The sequence below is a fragment of the Monodon monoceros genome, unplaced genomic scaffold (assembly GCF_005190385.1).
Source record: "Monodon monoceros isolate NGI ecotype Baffin Bay Population unplaced genomic scaffold, NGI_Narwhal_1 Super_Scaffold_9, whole genome shotgun sequence".
Taxonomy (NCBI): Eukaryota; Metazoa; Chordata; class Mammalia; order Artiodactyla; family Monodontidae; genus Monodon; species Monodon monoceros.
In genome coordinates, this window is record NW_021703786.1 from 31,008,119 (window position 1) to 31,030,796 (window position 22,678).

At 48.2% G+C, this 22,678-nt stretch overlaps 1 protein-coding gene across 3 annotated transcripts in view; it reads right to left on the reverse strand.

The window, feature by feature from the left end:
* The window catches only part of LOC114889611 (CMRF35-like molecule 8), a 39,926-nt gene extending 17,888 nt beyond the window's left edge, over positions 1–22,038 (reverse strand). For 2 of the 3 annotated variants that reach the window (XM_029213004.1, XM_029213002.1), the window contains exons 1-6: positions 21,803–22,038; positions 16,448–16,777; positions 15,584–15,725; positions 12,992–13,086; positions 9,061–9,098; positions 8,506–8,613 (exon numbers count right to left, since the gene is read on the reverse strand). In XM_029213004.1, coding sequence (XP_029068837.1) covers positions 8,506–8,613; positions 9,061–9,098; positions 12,992–13,086; positions 15,584–15,725; positions 16,448–16,777; positions 21,803–21,863 — 774 coding nt within the window. In that variant the 5' untranslated portion in view covers positions 21,864–22,038. Of the gene's footprint in view, positions 1–6,039; positions 7,677–8,505; positions 8,614–9,060; positions 9,099–12,991; positions 13,087–15,583; positions 15,726–16,447; positions 16,778–21,802 lie in introns of those variants that run through there. The other variant, XM_029213001.1, reaches the window with a different exon arrangement.
* Positions 22,039–22,678: the final 640 nt, after the last annotated feature.

Sequence of the window (22,678 nt, forward strand, 5' to 3'; positions counted from 1 at the left end):
GGGTCCAGCCCCAGCCCCCATCCAGGCTACTCTTTTCTGGTCTGAGGCTGGAAAGCTTTCTCTCGCTCCTCACTTGTCCCTCAAATCTATGGTCAGTGCACATTTCTTCCTCTTCCAACAAAACCTTTACAGTTTTGGAACTACAAAGACAAGTGACCTTTATCCTCTGCTTTCTGCGGTGCCCAGGCTTCCCTGAACGGTGAGGGCAGTAAACCCAGTGGACTGAATGGATTAGAAGGAACTACCAGGAACTACAAAACTGAATCAAAACTATTTTCGTACAGCAAAGTATTTTTTTCCTTTAATTTTGTTTTCTGTGTTGTGGGGTGCAGGGGATGGGGAGAGCAGTGGGCAGCTCCCTAGTAGAAAAAGGATTTCCCCCAAAATTCTTCCAATTCCACCAGGAGGCGATAATTCAGGGTCAACAGATTCCTCTTTTCAGGTCAAGGCTCCGATCCTTCAGCCTCTTCAGCTGCTTGCTTGAATGTAAGAAGGATGAGCAGAGGCCAGTTTAGGGAATGATGGTTTGGCTTGGAGGACCAGGGAGGGAAAGGTGCCGGGGGACAGGCTGTAAACTCCCTGTGGGCAGGGGTAGTATTTTATATCAGCTGCATTTATTATTACTGTGTTATGTGATTTAAGTACCCTGCTATATCATTTTATCCTCATCGCAAACATACAAAGATTTATAGTGTTATTTCCCCCATTTTACAGATAAGAAAACTGAAGGTCAGACACATATATGTCATATATCATGTATCAAACCATATATACTATATATCTATATATATCATATACATCATAGATAAATAGATGATAGATATATAGATAGGTAGGTAGCTAGAGATATATGCTGTATAGATATATGCTATATGATTAAAAGGGAATAAACATAATAAATATTAACATTATCTCTGGATGACTAGGGACAAGAATAAGGGCACTGATTTTCACTGTACATTCTCCTATAAATTTTGAGTTTTCAATTGGGTAATACGATGCCTAATTTTTAATAAATACAACTTAAAATATGAAATCCAGTCGAAGGTAAGTTGAGGCATCTCCCGACAAATCACCCTAGAGCAGGTATTTGTTCAGGGAAGAGTCACCAGGTTGCCGCTCTTCCTGACGCAGTTACGATACACTTCCCCCGGGAGCCCTGGAGGAAAGCTATAAGAGAACTTGAAAAAATATCTGGCTTGCAAAGATTGCCTTTCCCAATGTCCTTTGGTGTGCAGAGCTTCCTGAAAGGAAGTTGGGCAAATCTGTGTAGATTAAGGCAACCAGACTTCTGCGAAAAGAAGATGGAGAGCCAGCCCCACTTTCTCTGGTAGACCTCCTCTGGAGAACTGGGATGGTCTCAACTGAGACCCACTGTCAGGAAGTGATATTAAGGACTCCCAAGGGGTAGCAACCATGCTGGGCAGTCTACACTGGGAAACATCCCTACACCACACCTTAGAGATTCATGGGACAGGGGTTGGGGACAGTATGCAGCTATAACAGAAATACCATCTTGACCTGGCCCCCACTGCCATGCCAACCAGTTTCATGGTTGTGGTTGTTACAGCAGCTAGCATCAATTCCCCTGACTGATACCCTAGATATTCGCATTTTACAGAGGATTTCTTTCTAATTGGTGAAAATTCAGACTAAATAAATATCTTAAAATTCACTCCATTTGAGAGGACAGAGTCCTGCAAAGAACCTCTTAGGTCTTAGAGTCTATCTTCTACCATGTCCTTCTATGTTTTAAACCACCCTGCAGAGGTCACTGTCTGATTGGAAATGGGATACCTCTAAGGGCCGCTTTCGGTCAAGCTTGGAATGTGACTGGACCGAATTCAGTTCGTGTCAACAAATGTTTTTGAGCACTTACTCTGCACAGGTATATGACTAAGCCCCTGTCCACATTATGGGGCCCCTCAACACTCTTCACATCCACCTTTCAAATCCTCATTGCCAGGAGTCCATGTTGCACGGCATCAGGGGACACCACTCAACACCGTGTTGTATGTGAAGGGTTCCACCTACTGTCGTGTCGTGGTCAGGCTTCACAGATGCATGAGGCCACCTGGCTATTCCTCTGGCTGTTTTCATTTTGTAATTTAATATTGCTCCCACTAGACAGCAAGCTCTCTGAAAACAGGTATGGTGTATCTTTTTTTTTTAATTTATTTATTTATTTTTATGGTGTATCTTTTTCTCTACTGTATTTGCTGCTAGAGTTTCACTGCTGCATTTAATAGTACTTTTGAGTGTTCAAATAATTTTTGTTGAACCAATGACTAGGTAGATGGATGAGTGAATGAGCAAACGAATGAATACAGACTTGATTAGAACATACTGGGGGAACTCCAAACAGATGTCTCCTCCATCTGGGTGGATGGTGACGTTTTAACAAACATCCCTGACAAAATAGGAAAAGATTCTGGGTTAGAGCTCTGCCTCAGTTTGGAATGTAGTTTCCTGTAAATCGCAGAAACTCCAGCAAACAGTCACCTAAAGACGTTCAGGTTTACTTGTCTCATACAACATAAACGTGGACAGGTAGTAAGATCAAGAAGATACAACAATTATACATAATTATGGACCTAACAACAGACCATCAAAATATGTGAAGCAAAGGCAGACAGAATTGAAGGAAGACATAGACAGTTCTACAATAGTAGTTGGAGACTTCATTACCCGACTCTCAATAATGGATAGAATGACCAGACAGAAGATAAGTAAGAAAATAGAGAACTTAACACAATAAATCAACCAGATCTAACAGATACATACAGAACACTCTACCCCAAAACAATATACTTATTCTTCTCAAGTGCACATGGGACATTTTCCGGGATAGACCATATATGAGGCCACAAACTTACTCTTAATAGGTTTAAAAAGATAGATACACAAAGTTTCTTCTCTGACCACAACAGGATGAAATTAGAAATAAATAACAAATGTTAAACTGGATTCTCTTCATTGTTTTTTAACTGCATTTTATTCATATTGAGACAGGAGAGGAGCCACATCTGATGGTTGGCCCAATTCATACTGCAAGGGCATTACTTAATGCTCAAAAAAAATTTTTTTCTTATAAGAGATTACACAGTATTATAAGACAGAATTCAAAAAACTAATTGACACTGACACATAACCAATTTATGTTTATTTATCTTTCAATAAACACTTGAAAAGGGAAAAAAAGTAAAACTGGAAAATTCGCAAACTTGTGGAAGCTAAACAGCACACTCTTACACAACCAATGGATCCAAGAAGAAATCATAAATGGAATTAGAAAACACTTAAAGATAAATGAAAACATAAACACAACCTACCAAAACTTATGGGGCACAACAAAAGCAGTGCTAAGTGGGAAATTTAAATGCTTACATTAACGGGGGGGGGTGGCAAAGATCTCAAATAAAAAACCTAACTTTACAACTTTAGGAACTGGAAAAAGAAGGATAAACCCAAAACTAGCAGAAGGATGGAAATAATAAATATTAGAGCAGAGCTAAACAAAATAGAGAATAGAGGAAAAGAGAGAAAATCAACGAAACCAAAAGTTTGTTCTTTGAAAGATCAACAAAATCAACAAAACTTTCCCTAGATGGACTAAGAAAAACAGAAGACTGAAATTACCAAAATTCGAAAGGAAAGTGGGGACATCTCTACCAATTCCACAGAAACAAAAACGTTTATGAGAGTACTACAAACAACTGTACACCAACAAACTGGATAGCCTAGATAAAATGGGCACATTTCTAGAACTTACCAAGATTGAATCAAGAAGAAATAGAGGGCTTCCCTGGTGGCGCAGTGGTTGAGAGCCCGCCTGCCGATGCAGGGGACACGGGTTCGTGCCCCGGTCTGGGAGGATCCCATATGCTGCAGAGCGGCTGGGCCCGTGAGCCATGGCCGCTGAGCCTGCGCGTCCGGAGCCTGTGCTCCGCAACGGGAGAGGCCACAACAGTGAGAGGCCGGCGTACCGCAAAAAAAAAGAAGAAATAGAAAGCCTGAACAGACTAATAACAAAATAAGGAGACTAAATCAGTAATCAAAGACCTCCCCACAAAGAAAAGCCCAGAACCAGATGGATTCCCAGGTGAATTCCACCAAACATTTAAAGAAGCGCTAATACCAGTGCTTCTTAAACTCTTCCAAAAAAATAGAAAAAAAAGGAACTCTTCCAGAATCACTATATGAGGCCAGTATCACTCTGATATCAAAGCCAGACACTATAAGAAAAGAAAACTAAAGACCAATTTCCCTTATGAACACTGAGGCAAAAATCCTCAACAAAATACTAACAAACAGAATTCAGCAAAATACTGAAAGAATTATACACCATGACCAAGTGAGATTTATTCCTGGAATGCAAGGATGATTCAACATAAAAATTGATCAACATAGTACACTATATTAACACAGTGAAGGGAAAGGCCCATGTGATCATTTCAATTGATGCAGAAAAAGCATTTAGCAAAATTCAACATCCTTTTATGATAAAGACACTCAACAAACTAGGAATAGAAGGAAACTACTTCAACGTTATAAAAGCCATATATAGAAAACCCACAGTGGACATCATACTCAACTGTGAAAGAATGACGGCTTTTCCTCTAAGATTAAGAAGAAGCTAAGGATGCCCACTTGGCTTCTTCTATACAACATGGTGCTGGAAATCCCAGCCAGAGCAATTATGCAAGAAAAATAAATAGAAGGCATCCAAATTGGGAAGAAAGAAGTAAAATTATCTGTTTGCTGATGATATGATTGTATATGTAGAAAACCCAAAAAGATTCCACAAAAAAAAAACCCTGTTAGAATGAATAAATGAATTTGGCAAAGTAGCAGGGTACAAAATCAACACACAAAAATCAGTTGCATTTCTGTACATTATCAGTTAACAATCTGAAAGGGAAATCATGAAAACAATTCCATTGACAGTAGCATCAAAAAGAACAAAATACTTGGGAATTAGCTTAAGCAAGGAGGTGAAAGACTTGTACAATGAAAACTACAAAACGTTGCTGAAAGAAATTAAAGAAGACGTAAATAAATGAAAACACATCCCATGTTCATGGATTGGAAGCCTTGATGTTGTTAAGATAAAAATACTACCTAAAGTGATCTATAGAGTCAATGCAATTCCTATCGAAATTCCAATGACATTTTTTGCAGAAATAGAAAAACCCATCCAAAAATTCATATGGAATCTCATGGGACCTCCAATAACCAATACAATCTTGAAAACGAAGAACAACATTAAAAGACTCACACTTCCTGGTTTCAAACTCACTGTAAAGCCACAGTAATTAAAAGAGAGTGATCCTGGGGACCTCCCTGGTGGTGCAGTGGGTAAGAATCCGCCTGCCAATGCAGGCAACACGGGTTCGAGCCCTGGTCTGGGAAGATCCCACATGCCGCGGAGCAACTAAGCCCGTGTGCCACAACTACTGAGCCTGTGCTCTAGGGCCCGCGAGCCACAACTACTGAAGCCCGTGTACCTAGAGCCCGTGCTCCACAACAAAAGAAGCCACTGCAATGGGAAGCCCACGCACCGCAGCAAAGAGTAGCCCCCACTCGCTGTAACTAGAGAAAGCCTGTGCACAGCAACGAAGACCCAATGCAGCCAAAAATAAATAAATAAACAAATAGATTTTCAAAAAGAGAGAGTGATCCTGGCATAAAGTCAAACACATAGACCAATGGAATAAAATAGAGTCCAGAAATAAACCCTCACATATATAGTCAAATGATTTTTGACTTGGGGGTCAAGACCATTCAATGGAGAAAGGACAGTCTTTTCAACAAATGGTGTTGGAAAAACTGGATATCTACATGCAAAAGAATTAAGTTGGGGCTTGCCTGGTGGCGCAGTGGTTGAGAGTCCACCTGCCGATGCAGGGGACGCGGGTTCGTGCCCCGGTCTGGGAAGATCCCACATGCTGTTAGGCCCGTGAGCCATGGTTGCTGAGCCTGAGCATCCCGAGTCTGTGCTCCGCAACGGGAGAGGCCACAGCAGTGAGAGGCCCACATACAGCAAAAAAAAAAAAAAAAGAATTAAGTTGGTCCCTTACGTAACAGCATATACAAAATTAACTCAAAATGATCAAAGACCTCAATGTCAGACCTAAAACCATTAAACTCTTAGGAGAAAATATGTGACAAAGTCTTCACAGCCTTGGCTATGGCAATGATTTCTTGAATATGACCCAAAAAGCACAGGCAACAAAAGAAAAAATGGACAAATTGGACTTCATGAAACTTTTAAAGTTTTGTGCTCTAAAGACACTATCAACAGAGTAAAAAGGCAACCCACAGAATGAGAGAAAATATTTGCAAATCATGTATCTGACAAGGATTAACATCCAGGATACACAGACAACTAAAACTCAACAACTACCAAAAAATCAGTTTGAAAATGGGCAAAAGGCTTGAATAGACATTTCTTCGAAGAAGATATACAAATGGCCAATAAGCACATGAAAAGTGCTCAACATCATTAATCACTTGGGAAATGCAGATCAAAATTGCAATGAGATACCACCTCACCTCCATTAGGGTAGCTACTATTAAAAAACAAACAGACAAAAAGCAGGAATAAAAACCAAGTGTTGAAAAGGATGTGGAGAAATTGGAAACCCTTGTGCACCGTTGGTGAGAATGTAAAACGGTACATCTATGGCAGATAAGACTGTTGCAGTTCCTCAGAAATTAAAAATAGATTCTCCTATGATTTAGCAATTTCACTTCTGGGTATATACCCAAAAGAATTGAAAGCAGGGTCTCGAAGAGATACTCGTACACCGTGTTCATAACAGCATTTTTCACGAGAGCTAAAACATAGAAGCACCCCTAGTATCTACTGACAGATGAATGGATAAGCATGATGTGATATGTACATAAATGGAATATTATTCAGCCTTCAAAAGAAAGGATTTTTCTTTTAATTTTTTCTTCTCTCTTAAGATACTTTAAGCTTTATTAATATCTCTCATATTAACAGTAAACCTAAGAGTCCAGAGAAACGTGCCGCTAGTTCGGGAGCCATGGGCAAGACTCTCTTCTCTCTGGGTCTTAGTCTCCTTGTCTGTAAGATGAGGAGGACCCAGCCTGCAGTGCCTTTATATGCTTCTGGCTCTGCATCTGTTCTCCCCACTCCCCAGCAATCCCAGACATTTCCATGGGGCTGTGATTTACAAAGCTATTCGAAGGTACCACCCTACATGAGCCACATCTTTTCCTGGAGTCACATGGGGCTGACCTCCTGCCGTCCACACACAGAGCTAAGACAGGAAAGATGCATCGAGAGCCAGTAGGATGGAAGGTTTCCCACAGGTCCATCCAGAGCCCCATTCCTGGTCATCCTCAATGAAGCCAGCCTGGCTGATGGCACAAGAGGGACAGTCCTGGGGAGCCCAGCTGCCTTGTCGGTCACCATCAAGGGGAGCAGGTGGAGGCAGACGTGGGTGGGGGCTGAGCCCCGGGCCTCCTGTGACCCACACAGCCCTCCAGTTGGCAAGGCTGGAGACACAAGCTTATGTCTTCTTAACCACGCTGTACACTGGCTCCTGCGTCTGGGGCTTCTGGGAGGGAATTCTGTCCGTCTTAGAATCCTGGCTTCGGGAATCAAATACCACTGAGGTGTAGTGAACGTTTTCACTGGGGAGGCCCTGCAGAGACAGAGACCAGAGGCTCAGGAGAGGCAGGGGAAGCAGGAACCCCCAGCTTAGGGCCTTAGAGAGGTTCCACTGGGGGACGGTGGCTCCACCCTCCCCCACTGTCCTGGCCTCTTTCTCTTGCAAGGGCTGGTCTCCAAGATCCTGTCCACCCACCTGCTCCACCCGACCTGGTCAAGACACAGCACAAAGTCCCAGGCCTCAGAGCCGGGGGATTCCCTGGGGTCTACTTTGAGGTCATTAGTCACCAAGTTAGAAAGACAAGGATGTTGTTAGTCTCAGGGCCACGTGTCTGATGCTTAAATCTCCCCCTCATCTTCTCTAACAACTGATCCCTCAGCCTCTGCCTAAACTGTTCCACTAATGGGAGGCTTACGACCCTGGGCCGGGTGGGGTTGGGAGGCAGCCTCTTCCATTATTCTACTTTACAATGGCTGTGGGTTGACCCACAGAGGGTCATTGATAAAAACCTGAAAAGCAGAGTTCATACCAAAGAGATCATAGGACCAAAGCAGTGAGAAATCGCAGTCTTTGACATTGGGTGTATGGTACATGGTCGGTGCCTGACGAATGCTGTACTTTATTGAGTACTGATTATCACCGGCCATTTCAAGAGCTCCTTCATCTCCCACCCCACCCCCCACCCCCAGCTACAAGGACAACCTTTGGCAAAATCTACACTTGCCCCGTTTTCTACGTGTCCTTGTCCTAGAGAAACAGTGTTGATCCCCTCACTCCCCTCTCTGCCTGCTGCCACCCCACTAGGTGATGTCTCTGTCATAGCCCGGGGTCCCTGTGACAGGAGCTGGGCCCTTGCACTCACCAAGTTGCTGTATTCCACCTCCTCCTGTGTGGGTCGAACGGGCTGTTCCAGAAGGGGCCACATCTGCAGCTCTAGATTCTCATAGCAGGGTTCACTCTGTTCAGTAGCCTAGGGTGGGCAGGAGGTGTGAGGGCTTGGTGGGTGTCCACAGAGCCCCTCCGTGGTCCAGCCCAGAGTGCCCCCTGTCCTTCCTTCTCTGCAAGCATCTCCCCTTTCCCTCTCTGCTCTGAGCGTCCCAGTCTTCCCACTCGGCCTCCCCCTTCCCACACGCTGGTCCTCTCAGGGGAGAATTTGAATGGTCAGGTCAACAGCTGGGCTGGGAGGACCCTCCCTCACTCCACTTTCCCCTGGGGTGGGAAGAGACTGGCTAGAGTTCATGATGACCCAATGACCAGATCTCCCAGGCGTTGTTCTTCCCGTTCGGGGTGAGCACCTCGCTCCATCCATGTGTGATCCACACAGACCTCCACTGGCTGATGGGACAGTTCAGGCCCCCAACATCCTCTGTGCTCCCCGCAGCTACCCAGACACTCCTTCTGCAGTAGCCTTTCTTACCTGACTGGGTTTCTGGGGAGGTTCTGGATTCTCACCAGCTAAAGAGACAAGAGAAGAGAAAGGAGGTCGAATCCCAGCGCAAGGCAGGGATGGGGATCCCTACGGTCCAACTGGAGGAAGGCCTTTCCCTAGAGACTTCAGCCCTGGAGACCTATTGCCTCAGGGCGGTAGCATGGTAGGAACTCAAGGGTTTGTTGAATGGGTGAATTAGTCAATGAGGACATGAATGAATAAACAAATGAGCAGGAAGGATCCAGCTTGGGGAGAGGGGCCAAACAAAGGTAGTTCTCCAAACAGTCACTCATAAAAATGTTCCCCAGGGACTTCCCCTGCGGTCCCCTGGTTAGGACTCCACGCTTCCAATGCAGGTGGCATGGGTTCGATCCCCGGTTAGGGAACTAAGATCCCACACGCTGCGTAGCATGGCCAAAAACAAACAAAAAAAAGTTCCCAGGTAGGAGAGACAAGAAAGGAAGGACACTCATTTAAAAGGAAGTGTCTGTATGATGAAAAAGTTCTAGAAGTCTCTTTTGCAACCATGTAAATATACATAACACTGCTGAACTGTAAATGCAGAGATGGTTAAGATGGCAAATTTTATGGCAGGGGCTTCCCTGGTGGTGCAGGGGTTAAGAATCCGCCTGCCAATGCAGAGGACTGGGTTCGAGCCCTGGTCCGGGAAGATCCCACATACCGCGGAGCAACTAAGCCCGTGCGCCACAACTACTGAGCCTGTGTGCCTCGAGTCCGTGAGCCACAACTAATGAAGCCTGCACACGTAGAGCCCGTGCTCCGCAGCAAGAGAAGCCACCGCAGTGAGAAGCTGGCGCACCGCAAAGAAGAGTAGCCCCAGTTCACCGCAACGAGAGAAAGCCCGCACGCAGCAACAAATACCCAACTCAGCCAAAAAAAAAAAAAAATTTATGGTACGTATTTTTTTACCGCAATTAAAAAAAATGCAGATCTGCAGGCCCCACTGCTGATGTACTAAATTATCAACGGTGAGGATGAAGTCCAGCTATCTGTGTTTTAACAAAGCCCTAAATTTGTTTAAATAAAATAATAAAATAAAAGGCAGTGTCCTTGGGCTTCCCTGGTGGCGCAGAGATTGAGAGTCCGCCTGCCGATGTAGGGGATGCGGGTTCGTGCCCCGGTCCTGGAAGATCCCACATGCCGCGGAGCGGCTGGGCCCGTGAGCCATGGCCGCTGAGCCTGCGCGTCCGGAGCCTGTGCTCCACAACGGAAAAAGGCAGTGTTCTTGTGGAGACCTAGAGCCACATCAAACTATACAAAGTCACAAGGGTCATCTGCTCTGACCCCTGGCCTGGGCGTCCACCCCTCCCAGACATGAGGCCCTGTCAGCTCTGAGGGATCGCAGCTCAGGTCACACAACCTTTTGTTTCTGGCTCCTGCAGCGTGGCTCTGCAGGTGTCCTGCCTCCGAGCAAAACTCTGTGCACCCCTGGCCCTTTCAACCTGGAGCCCCAGGAGCCGATGGGGACAGGTGATGCACACACAGCCAGAATGTCCTATAGGTCTAGGTGCACCGCCAGGCAACTCCAGAGCCCAGTCCACTAAACGCTGCGGGGAGACACTGTCCAGCCTCAGGGAGGGAGCCCCGAAGTCAAAGGTGAGATACCCACCTTCAGGAGACACAAGGGCACGTATGACAGAAGTGTTTGCTAAGCCCCATCAGTTGACTCAGCAGAACATGCAACCAGGGGCTCTGAGATATGAACACATTTTGTTCCGAATGCTGCAGGCGGGTGCCCCACTACCCTCCGTCCCTTCAGCTAAGATGGGTGATTTGATGATAAGGAGGAAGGGGGCTGGTGAGGAAGGGATGGGAGTCCATTCCTGGGGAGGGAAGTTGGCATTGAAAGAGTTGGGTGGCAGCCAGCTGGACGGGAAGCACCCTGAAGGTGGAGCCAGTCTACCCTGGTCATGACAGTGTCCCCAAGAGCCCGGTACAGGCCCTTGTGCACAATAGGTGCTCAGGACAGCTTTGCTGTGTGAGTGAATGAACGAATGAACAAGAGTGGGCTGAGGGGAAAAACCATGAGTGGGTGGTAGGGCAGGCATCAGGCTGAGGCGGGAGGGGCAAGGACACTGGGTAAACAACCCCAGATGCAGCCAGGAGACAGGAGCTGAGACGCAAAGCAGGGGAGGGACAGTCAGGCTACATGAAGAGAAAACCTTTCTCCTGTTAAACAAAGATCACGTAACAAGGTGTGATCCACCCGCACAAGTCAACTCTGAGTCAGGGATTTTCGGAAGAACATTGTTAGCAGGGAAAATCATACAATACGTTAAGGTTTAAAAGTGGAATTACAGTACGATGCAAACATTTTAAGAAGTCAGATGTGCAAAAGGGACTGCAAGGATGTGACTCAAATGCCCGTGATTGGTTTTCTCTAGGTGGTGCGAGCTTCCGTTTTTATTTACTAGGGTGAATTTATTTCCTTCTTTGTGCTTTACTTACTTTTCCAATTTTCTACAGTGATCACGCATCCCTTTTTTAAGCGGGGGGGGCGGGGCGGTGCTTTTTAGGTGAAAGGGCACCGTGGAGATGGCTGGGACCCACAGATCTGAGGCAATCCAGGCTGGGAAAATCCCCATGTGGTAAGCAGTATGGGTTGAAGTTTAGGGGGAGGGTTCCCAAAAATGATATGCGAGCAGCAGATGGGGAAGAGGAAGTGGTTTTCTTTCCATCCACCAAGGATACATATGCTGAGGCTGATTTCTCTCCTAAAGGCCTGAGCTATGCTGGGGGGAGAGGCTGAACCCCACGGGGATGCTGGAGGTGAGAGAGTAATGCAGGGTCCCCTCTACCCGGCCCCCAGAAAGTACCAACTCCCAGTTAGCACTGCAGCTATGGAGCAGAGCAAGCTTGAAAGGCTCAGCATTTGTAACTACGCACGAACATCCCCCCAGAACCCTGTGCGCATGGAATCAAGAACCGTCAGCACAGTAAGAAAACTTAAGGCTCACGTTCCATCTCGGGCAGAAACCGACTGTCCTCCAGGTGACAGCTGGGCCTCCAGCCAGCAACAGGACCACAGCTTCACTGGTTCCTCTGTTCTTCTGTTTATTTAAATTTGCTCAACTGTTTATTGAGCACCTACTTACTGAGCACTGGACAGGATGCTGGGTGCACCCTACGTTCTCTCTTTTAATCTGAGCTCAGAGAAGAGTGACTGGACCACAAGATGCCTGGAGTTTCCTGGGGTGCCCAACGTGACGATATTAAATAATACATTCATTCAACAAATACTGTACTTTCTCGAGTCAGGGTCCCTGATCTTAAGGAGTCGCACGGGCTGGTGGACAGGCAGGCATGGAAGCAGGTGTGACAATCTGGTGTGAAAAGGGCTTTCGTGGTGGAAGAACCGAGGTCCACCCAGAAAGGGCCCCTAAGCTGCTCTTGGGGGGCCAAGAAAAGTCCCAGAGGAAAGGAAATCTGAGAGCAGTGCTTAGGGCCCAGCAGGAGTGAGCCACAGAGAGGCAGGGGGGCACCCCAGGCGCCCAGAGCAAACGCAGAAGAAGTTGGGAAACAGCTGCCTTCCAGCTGTTCCAGAGTGTAAGGCTGGGCAGGTTGCAGAGGGCCTTCAGTGTCCTGTGGGGACCTGGACTTTGGAGAGTGTGGGAGGTCACAGAAGGGTTTAGACAGAAGAGGGACACTGCTTCACAAGCACCCACCCCAGGCCCCGCTGTGGGAAACGCCTCTTTTCGGGGAGCCATCTCCCAGAGCCTGGATCTGCCATGCCAGGACACCGCCTCTGGGGTCTGCCCTCTAGGGTCACCCAGGATATGTGGTGTCAGGGGATGCATCTGAAGACCATTCTGGGAACCAGGACACAGAGCCTCAGAGACCAGAGGCTGTGGGCGGGGCCTGCCTACCCCGGGGCGGCAGGTGTAAGGAACTCACTCACATTTGATCCGTCTCTGAACCATTCTCCAGGCCAGCAGTGAGATGCCCCCCAACAGAAGCAGCAGAAGTGCTAACAAGGCCAGCAGCACTTGGAGCCTGAGGGGAGAGAGGGTGAGGTGGGGCATCACGCCTTCCCTCTCTTGTTCAATAGATAGATAAGGTCCCATTGAAAAAATGTAGATGGTATAAGGTCTCCTTTCTACACATCCCCCATCTACCTAAATCCCCCCCCCACACACACGGTATACCTAAGAACCTTCCAGAGGCTCTTTATTCAGATACAAGAAAATACGAATGTACATTATTTTTACATATGTCTTTTTTTCACACAAAAGAGGCAGGGTATAAACACCAGTTTTTGTTTTTTTTTTGCGGTGCGTGGGCCTTTCACTGTTGTGGCCTCTCCCGTTGCGGAGCACAGGCTCCGGACGCGCAGGCCCAGTGGCCATGGCTCACGGGCCCAGCCGCTCCGCGGCATGTGGGATCTTCCCGGACCGGGGCACGAACCCGTGTCCCCTGCATCGGCAGGCGGACTCTCAACCACTGCGCCACCAGGGAAGCCCTAAACACTAGTTTTTTTACTTAACAATGCATCTTGGAGAGCTTTCCATGTCAGTACATGAAGAAGTCCTTCAGGGTGTTTTTTTTTTTTTTTTTTACAGCTGCATAGTATTCCATTGCATGGACGGACCATAAATTATTTAACTCTTCCCTCTCTATGGGCATTTCTCCCAGTCTATTGCAATTACAAACATGGCTGCAAAAACTCACCTTGTAACTATACCATTTCACACTTGGCCAAGCAGCAGCTGAGTTCCTGGGATGCTGACATAACTTGGAGTTTCTGGTCCCTCACTTGCTCAGGCCCCTTCTTTAATGCCTCGTTTGCATCCATAATGTTCTAGTCTTTTTCTTAAAGATGCACTTCCCCGCCCCCCGTAAATTGCATAGGCTTCAGCCATACAAAACCCAGCTCTGTCCCCCAGGTGTGCATCTGCAGAGCCAGGTGGCATATTTGGGGGCTGAATTTCACCTTGCCTGTTATTAGGATTGTCACTTGGGTTGTCAGGAAGCCAGTGGAGGGGCCTTGGGGGTGTCATGTAATAAAGAACCTGACTGGCCTTTGCCCCTGGCTCCTGGAAGGAAGACTCTAAATCCTTGGGATTTTCCTAGTAATAGGAGTACGTTTGTTATTCACGAGCCCCTTAGATCTGCCTGAGTTCTTGCTGAGAGATGGCATGACCCAGGATGGAAGCTGGTCACCACGTAATCAGAGATTTGGGGCTCTGAGCCAGCCTGACCTTCAGGGAGGTGAAGGGGGGCTGGGGATTGAGGTCAGTCATGTGGAAAATGATTTAATCAGTCAGGCCTGTGTCATGAAACCCAAATAAAAACGATGAACACTAAGGCTTGGAGGAACTTCCTGGCTGGTGAACACATCAATGTCCTGGGAGGGTGATGCCCCCTGACTCCACTGGGAAAGGGCACGGAAACTCTGCATTCAGGATCCTCCCAGACCTCGCCCTGGGTGTCCATCCATTGGCTGGTCCTGACATTTATCCTTTATGATAAAACCGTAAGTACAGCACTTCCCATGGGAACCCCCAAATTTGTATCCAATTGATCAGAAATGTGATGACCTGGGGAATCCCCAAAGTGCTCTGGCATTTCTGAAGTCAGGCCGTCTTATGGCAGTGAGCCTTAGGAGTCTCATGGGACGCTGGGGTCTGTGCTAATTCCAGGTGGTCAGTGCCGGAATCACCTTGCAGGGCACCAGGTGGTGTCAGAATAGAGAGTCTGTGAACCCCAGAAATGGTTTCTGACAGTATGTATTTTCTGGGGAGAGAATCTATAAATGTTGTCAGATTCTCCTGGGGTTTTTGGCCTCCCCCCCCGCCAAAAAAAGGATCGAGAATCACGAATTTAGAAGAAAGAAACTAAGACTTTGGAATCTCACAAACTTGGCTTGGGAGCCTAGCCTGCCTCTGTGGCTGCGTGACCCAGCCAATCACTTAACCTCTCAGAGCCTTGGTTTACTGGTCTGTAAAATGAGGGTAATAATGGTAAAGGTTGTGAGTAACAAGTGCGAACATTCACGTGAGGCATTTAGTACGAGCCTGGTAGGATATCATCAGCTCTCATTAAATTTACTTTCCGGGCTTCCCTGGTGGCGCAGTGGTTGAGAGTCCGCCTGCCGATGCAGGGGACACGGGTTCATGTCCCGGTCCGGGAAGATCCCACATGCCGCGGAGCGGCTGGGCCCGTGAGCCATGGCCACTGAGCCTGCGCGTCCGGAGCCTGTGCTCCGCAACGGGAGAGGCCACAACAATGAGAGGCCCGCGTACCGCAAAAAAAAAAAAAAAAAAATTTACTTTCCCTCCAGCCACCCCCCAGCTTCTGCCCTGCCTGAGCCCTCTCTCAGAGCCCAAGGCAGGTTCACCCTGACCCCTACAACCCAAGCTAGGAGATGCAGACCGGCTTCCAGCCTGGATGCAAAGAGACCCAGAGGTCCCCAGCCAAAGGGATGGGGCTCCTGGCCCCAAATGGACAAGAGGAAGCCCACCTCCAAGACATGGGGACTCAGGTGCCTTACCCCCACCCCTGCATGGCTTCCTCCTCGTTGCTGGCGCTGTAGGTGGGATGCGCCATGGCCAGGGCGGTGAATGACATTGTTGAAATACTGATTGTGATTGTCGAGGTCTCGGCCACAGCAGTAGGGTGGGTTGGCACTGGTGCTGGTGCAGAAACACAAATCAGACCCAGGGAATGCTCTCTGACTCTCCCACCACTCGCCAATACCTTCTTTGTTTGATTTCACACGAAATGCTCACTCAGGAAGAGGGCAGGATGGAGGACCCTGCAGCCAAAGTCTCCCCAGGACCCTCCCGGGGCTGAGTGAGCATTTCCTACCAGGACGCAGGTCCCCAACAGCCCCGGTTCCATCCCGCTGATGAGGTCAGGGTCCTCTGGAGGGCCCACAGTCACTCCCACTCCCAGGCTCGTTCTCCCCCCACCCCAAGTCACAGCCACACGCTGCCTGCCAGAGACGGCTGTCTGGACTGCAGATCTTGTTAGCACCCCCACTGCACTGGGCACCCGGCCACCACCCCCTCTCCACTCAGCTCCCACCCCCAGCACGCCCTCCTCTCTCCTTTGCACGCTCACTCTCTCAGCCTCCCCTTTCCCTGACAGGCACCTTCCCATCGCTCAAGACTGAGGAGAGGTGCCAGCGCCCTGACTCTCTCCCTCTCTCTCTCTCTCTCTCTCTTTCTCTCTCTCTCTCTCTCTCTCTCTCTCTCACACACACACACACACACACACACACACACACACACAGTTTGGTCTCTGATCAGATTTCTACCTTGGCTAATCCAACCTGACACTCTTCAGGTAACTTTAGGTAACTCTTCAGGTAACCCTGTTGCTGGTACAGGGGGAAGGGGTGTGCACGGCTCACCTGGGGACACAGACACCACAACCTGGACGGTGGGGTCAAGTGAAAATGGTACCGTGATCCCACACTCGTACGTTCCTGCTTGGTCCTCCCTGAGGCTCTCCAAGGTCACTGTGAAGGTGAGGTTTGCAGGATGGTCCCTGATGGACACGTGGCCCCGCATTACTTCTCTCTCTGGCTCTTTGGTCTCCACAGTCTTCCACGGTAACAAACATGGGGCTTTGCACCAGTATTTGCTATTGTCTTTGTATTTCTCCGCGTACCGACACTCCACGCTCAGGGATCCCCCCACGACGCCTGTCACTCTGCTGGGGCCCCTCAGGGACAAACAGCCTGGAAAACACAACCGAGTCTGGCTGTTCACTAGGTGGGCTTGGGTCAGGGGCGCGCTGGGGTCACCTCCCAGTGTTCCCCCATCTCATGCCAACCACCTCCCATCAGCCAGAGAGTCCTTCCCCGTCCACGCTGTCACCCCTAAGATTTGATCACAGCAGCTCCTTTCCTCTGCCCTTCCCACCCCTCACCAACCAGACACCTCCCACTTCCGAACTTATCTGGACAATAAGAGCTCGCCTCCAAGCACCCGGCTTTTCCTGAGGGACAGCATCTCGCCCTGAGGCCTGAGCAGCTCAGTAACCTGAAGAAGCCCTCACAGCAATCTGTTCCCACCGAGGGAATATGCACCAAGGCCAAGAAAGGGCTGCCAAATAGTGCACAAAAGAAGACTGGATACACTTGGTAAACTTTGTGGATTAAAAAAAACACCGGGCTTCCCTGGTGGCGCAGTGGTTGAGAGTCCGCCTGCCGATGCGGGGGACGCGGGTTCGTGCCCCGGTCCGGGAAGATCCCACATGCCGCGGAGCGGCTGCGCCCGTGAGCCATGGCCGCTGAGCCTGCGCGTCCGGAGCCTGTGCTCCGCAGCGGTACAGGCCACAACGGTGAGAGGCCCGCGTACCGCAAAAAAAAAAAAACAATCCTTCACACACACAGAAAGTTTACTGATGAAAGCCATCATTTCATCCTGGGTCTTACTTCCGTTTGCGCAGCTCCTGTAGACTTAATTTTCAAGGGAAGCTAGTGTTTGTTTGTTCTTTTTTTTGGAACCTCATGTTTTGTTTCTAAGATTTTATGTCTGCCATTTTCCCAGAGAGTCCTCAGCTAAGGGGAGTTGGGGGACGAAGACGATGCATGTGACGTTAATGCTAGCCACCAAGCCGAGGACACGCCCCCCTCCCTGATGCTTTTGGGTACCACTCCTCACACCCCTGTAATTCTGTGATCAGGCCCCCAGAGTGGTGGGGGAGGGGTGGCTTGCTCTCTTTCGCTAGAGTTAGAACTCTTTAATTTCACTTGCTTTTTCAGGTTCTTAAATCACATGAAGACGCTGGAATGTAAACTCCAGGGACCTCCTTCTTATATCTTCAATGTCTACAAGTGCCCGACACATAGTAGGCCCTCAACAAACACTTGGGTGTGAGCACATCTCCCACCCCATGCAGCTCTCAGTCCACAGGTGTCCAAAGCTGACTGCAAACTCCCATCCTCCTACTCCCGGGTGCCCATCAGGACGTCCTCTCCTGGCCTGGGTGGCAGACGCCCTTCAGATAAACCTTTCCTAGCCCCGTCACAGGTGTGACGTTTCCTGAGATGCTCTGCAGCCATGGCCATGGTGAAGTGGAAAGGGCAGCAGAAGAATCTGGGTTTTGTCGGTACTATGACATATCTGCTGTGTGTTCTGGTGGCAAGTAACTTAACCTCTCTGAGCTTCAGATGCCTAATCTGCTATGTGGTGATGATCGGTAAGCCTCACATGACATTTGGGGGTGTTGAATGAGATAATGGGTGTAAAATGCCTGGCAAATAATATTAGGTTGAACCATACGAAATTGCTGACATTCTACTATTTTTGATGAAGAAAAAAGGAATTTCAGAAAATTCAATCTAATAAAAATAGATAATTCTCTGTCCAGCTGAATGAAGACACGAAAAGATAAAATAATCACAGAGAAAGAGAAAATTAAAAGAATCAGAGACGGTCCTTTGCAGAAATTCTCTACAGATAAATGTGTAAATCTGGATGAATGTGTGATTTTCTAGAGAAACAAAAATCAGTAAAATTGACACATACCAAGTGCTTAATAGATAAATGTCTATCCCAGACCTTCCTTCACGTAAGATGCTGCCCCTGGCCCCCACATCCATACTCGATTCCCTGCCTCTCCTTCACTGTGAATTGTCACCTTTCTCTGCCTGGCTCTCAGCTCCCCTCCCTGGTCTGGGTCACCCCATCAACCCCACCCACAGTACCCAACCATCTGTCTCCATGGTCTACCTTCCCTTTGCTCTACCTCTCCGTCTCTCTTTGTTTCTCTCCCTGTGTCTCTGTCTCTCTGTTTGTCCTTCTCTCTCTCCATCTGTCTCCCTCACTGTCTCTTTTTTTCTGTCTCTGTCTGTTTCTCTGTCTCTCTGTGGGTCTCTGTCCCTGTCTCTCATTATCTCTCTCTCCCTGTCTGTCTGTCCCTCTCTGTCTATCTGTCTGTCTCTATCTCTTCTAACAGGATGCTCCTTTTTGTCCTAATGTTTTACTTTAGAAGCACAAAGTCTCATCCCATTAAATCCCAGATAAACGAGTGAATCATCCAGCGCAAGAAGTCGAGAGAGGAACGCATGCATATGCACCCAACCCAGGAGAAAAGAGTAAAGCCAGAGCAGAAGTTAGTAAATTAGGAAAAGAAAAACCATGGAACTAGTACATACACTGAAAAGCTGATTTTTCTTTTGGGAGAAACAAACAACAAAATAGACATTCTTGTGAGTAGCTAGAGCAAGAAAAAAAGGAGAAGACACGCATACACAATTAAAAAGAAAATAGCCCGGGGTAATTTGCAAGTCTCTACAAAAACACTTGTAAACTTGGGCAAAACTGGTGATTTTCTAGGAAAGTATAAATCACCAGTATTAGCCCAGAAAAGATTTTTTTTAATGTAGACCAATACTGGTAAGTGTTATCAAGGGGTCCTTTCCCAATGATAACTATGTGAGGTGATGTAATTATTTCACAGTGTATACGGGTATCAAAACATCACCGTGATTATACACCATAAATATACACAAGCTTTATTTGTTAATTATACCTCAGTAAAGCTGGGGGGAAAGAAAAAAAAAAGAAGTTCCTTTTTCTTTCCTTTCCAAAACAAGAGGAGTGAAACCCAGACAGTTCCACAAGTTAGTTCTCTCAAAACCTTCAAGGACCAAACAATCCCAATTTTATTTAAACATTTGCAGAGGATAAAGAAACAGGGAAACCTCCCTAATTCTTATCATGAAGTCCGTATAATACATCAAGACTAAAATCCAGCCAAATTTCTTAATATAATTCGCCGCTTGAATAGTTCAAAGGAGAAAAAATCACAGGCATACTTAGACAATATTGCAGGTTTGGTTCCAGACCACTGTAGTAAAGCGAATATCACAATAAAGCAAGTCACGTGAAGTTTTTGGTTTATAAAAGTTATGTTTACACTATTCTATGGTCTAGTAAGTGTGCAATAATATTATGTCTTAAAAAAAAACAATGTACAGGGCTTCCCTGGTGGCACAGTGGTTGAGAGTCCGCCTGCCGATGCAGGGGACGCGGGTTCATGTCCCGGTCCGGGAAGATCCCACATGCCACGGAGCGGCTGGGCCCGTGAGCCATGGCCGCTGAGCCTGCACGTCCGGAGCCTGTGCTCCGCAATGGGAGAGGCCACAACAGTGAGAGGCCCGCGTACCGCAAAAAAAAAACCAAAAAACAATGTACATACCTTAATTAAGAAATACTTCGCTAAAAAATGCTACCCATTATCTGAGCCTTCAGTGACTTGTCATCTTTTTTGCTGGTGGAGGGTTTGAAATATTGCAAGAATTACCAAAATGTGACAGAGACACGTAGTGGGCAAAAGCTGTTGGAAAAATGGAGCCAATAGACTTGCTTGATGCAGGTTTTGCCACAAACATTCAATTTGTAAAAATAATACAAATAAACACACCAGAACAAACCAAAAGACCCCCCGCAGTATCAATGGAGCGCGATAAGGCGTGGCCTGTCATCATCTCTATAGATAACGAAAAGGCGAACGACACCTGATGCTGCTGTTTTTAAGAACACAGGGGATGCCTTCTTTACACTTAACAGAAACTCTGGACACCGGCCCAGTCAGGGACAAGGCAGGCATGACTGCTGTCGCCTCTCTCCTGGGCATCATTCTGGCCAAACCAGCCCGTGATCAATGAGAGAGGAAACTAGAGAAACAGCGAACCCTCCATGCAGGCAGATCCCGTGAACACCCTAGAGGGTCAGTAGAAGAATGAGTGGTGGGACTTCCCTGGTGGGGAAGTTAAGACTCCCCACTCCCAATGCAGAGGGCCCAGGTTTGATCCCTGATCAGGGAACTAGATCCCACATGTATGTTGCAACTAAGAGTTTGCGTGTCGCAACTAAGAGTTTGCGTGCCGCAACTAAGGAGCCGGTGACCGCAACTAAGGAGTCCACCGGCCGCAACTAAGACACAGCACAACCAAATAAATAAATATTTTAAAAAAATGAGTGGTGAGAGGATGACCAGTTTCAAAATTAATACACAAAAACTCACAGCTTTCCTATCGACAACTAGTTGGCAAATAGAATTGAAGAAAACATCAATTTATAAGCAAAACGACCCCCAAATTAAAAATGCCGGGAATAAACCTAGCAAGACTGCAGGAGCAATCTGAGGAGAGCCCTGAAAGCTCCTGGAGGCTTAGGAGAGAAATAAGTGCAAGGACACCCTCTTCTGCCCGGAGCAAGCCTCCCCCTTCTGTCCCACAGCTGCTCTGCCCCACTCTCCCCATGGGATGGAAGTCCCATCTCCCTTCCTTGGAGACCACTGGCCCCCTAGTCCTCAGGCCTCTGCCCCTCGAGCCGCCCTGGACAGTCATTCACCTCCATGACCCTGAGACAAAGGCCTGCCCCTGTCCGGTCCCCAAACTTCCTCCACCCCCTGGGACCCGTGAACCACAGGGCGCCTCCTGACAATAAACACGTCCCTGGGTGCGCTTGGTGGTCACTCTGCCACTCACTCTGGTGTGTAATAATTCACCCCCAAACCTTCTGCAAAGCCCCTCCTCTGGGCCCACATCTTTGCCCCACTGTGGCTCATCTAAGGCCAGATGGATGCAGAAGGGGAGACAGACCCTCAGCCCTACCCCTCCGAGGATGTGTGTCTTATGCGGTGGACAGAGGGCATCCCATCCTGAGTCTCCTGACACCTCCCCTGCAGCTCTTGCGTTCGCACCCTCCCTCCGCCCCTGCCCCGCACCCCCTCCACCGCAGCCCCTCACCTGGGACCCAGAGAAGCAGCAGAGCCAGGGGCAGCCATGTGGCCTGGTACCACCAGGCCATCTCTCCAGCACAGATGTCGCGTGCAACAGCGCCAGGCCACAGCTGGCCCCAAGGCTTCAGTCCCCCCTCGAGGAGGAGTGTCAGGCCTCCAGGCTCCCACTTCTGCTTTTCTTCGTGTTTCGCTGCTTCCTCGTTCAGCTTCTTTTCAGTTCTGTTCCTGGTCCAGCAAGCCTGCAGGGACCCCTCCTTTGGGGATCTCAGACTCTAAATATACACACACATATTCCTCGTGACAAGTGCCCCCAGCTCGCACAGAATGGCCACACGAGCATAGGAAACTAGTCCTAACGTGTAAGGAGGGCTAATGTGTCACCTGAGGGCTTGCAGACAGCAACTCCGAATGTCGCCATCCGGAGTCCCTAGAATGCCCTTCCCTTCCTGCTCTGGCTCTAAAGTTTCCAGAAATGTATACCCTTCAGTTCAACCACCAAAAGTCATTGCCAAGGTCTTGAATGTCAAGGTTAAGGGGCAGATGCACCGGACTGAGAAGAAGCAGGAAGCTAGGCTGTGGCTTGTCCACGTACCGCTGGCGTGACCTTGACCAAAACCTGTGACTCCTGTAAAATGTTAATAATAATAGCTAGGGGCTTCCCTGGTGGCGCATGCCGATGCAGGGACACGGGTTCGAGCCCTGGTCCGGGAAGATCCCACATGCCGCGGAGCAGCTAAGCCCGTTCGCCACAACTACTGAGCCTGCGCTCTAGAGCCTGTGAGCCACAACTACTGAGCCCGTGGGCCACAACTACTGAAGCCCATGCGCCTAGAGCCCATGCTCTACAACAAGAGAAGCCACCGCAATGAGAAGCCTGTGCACT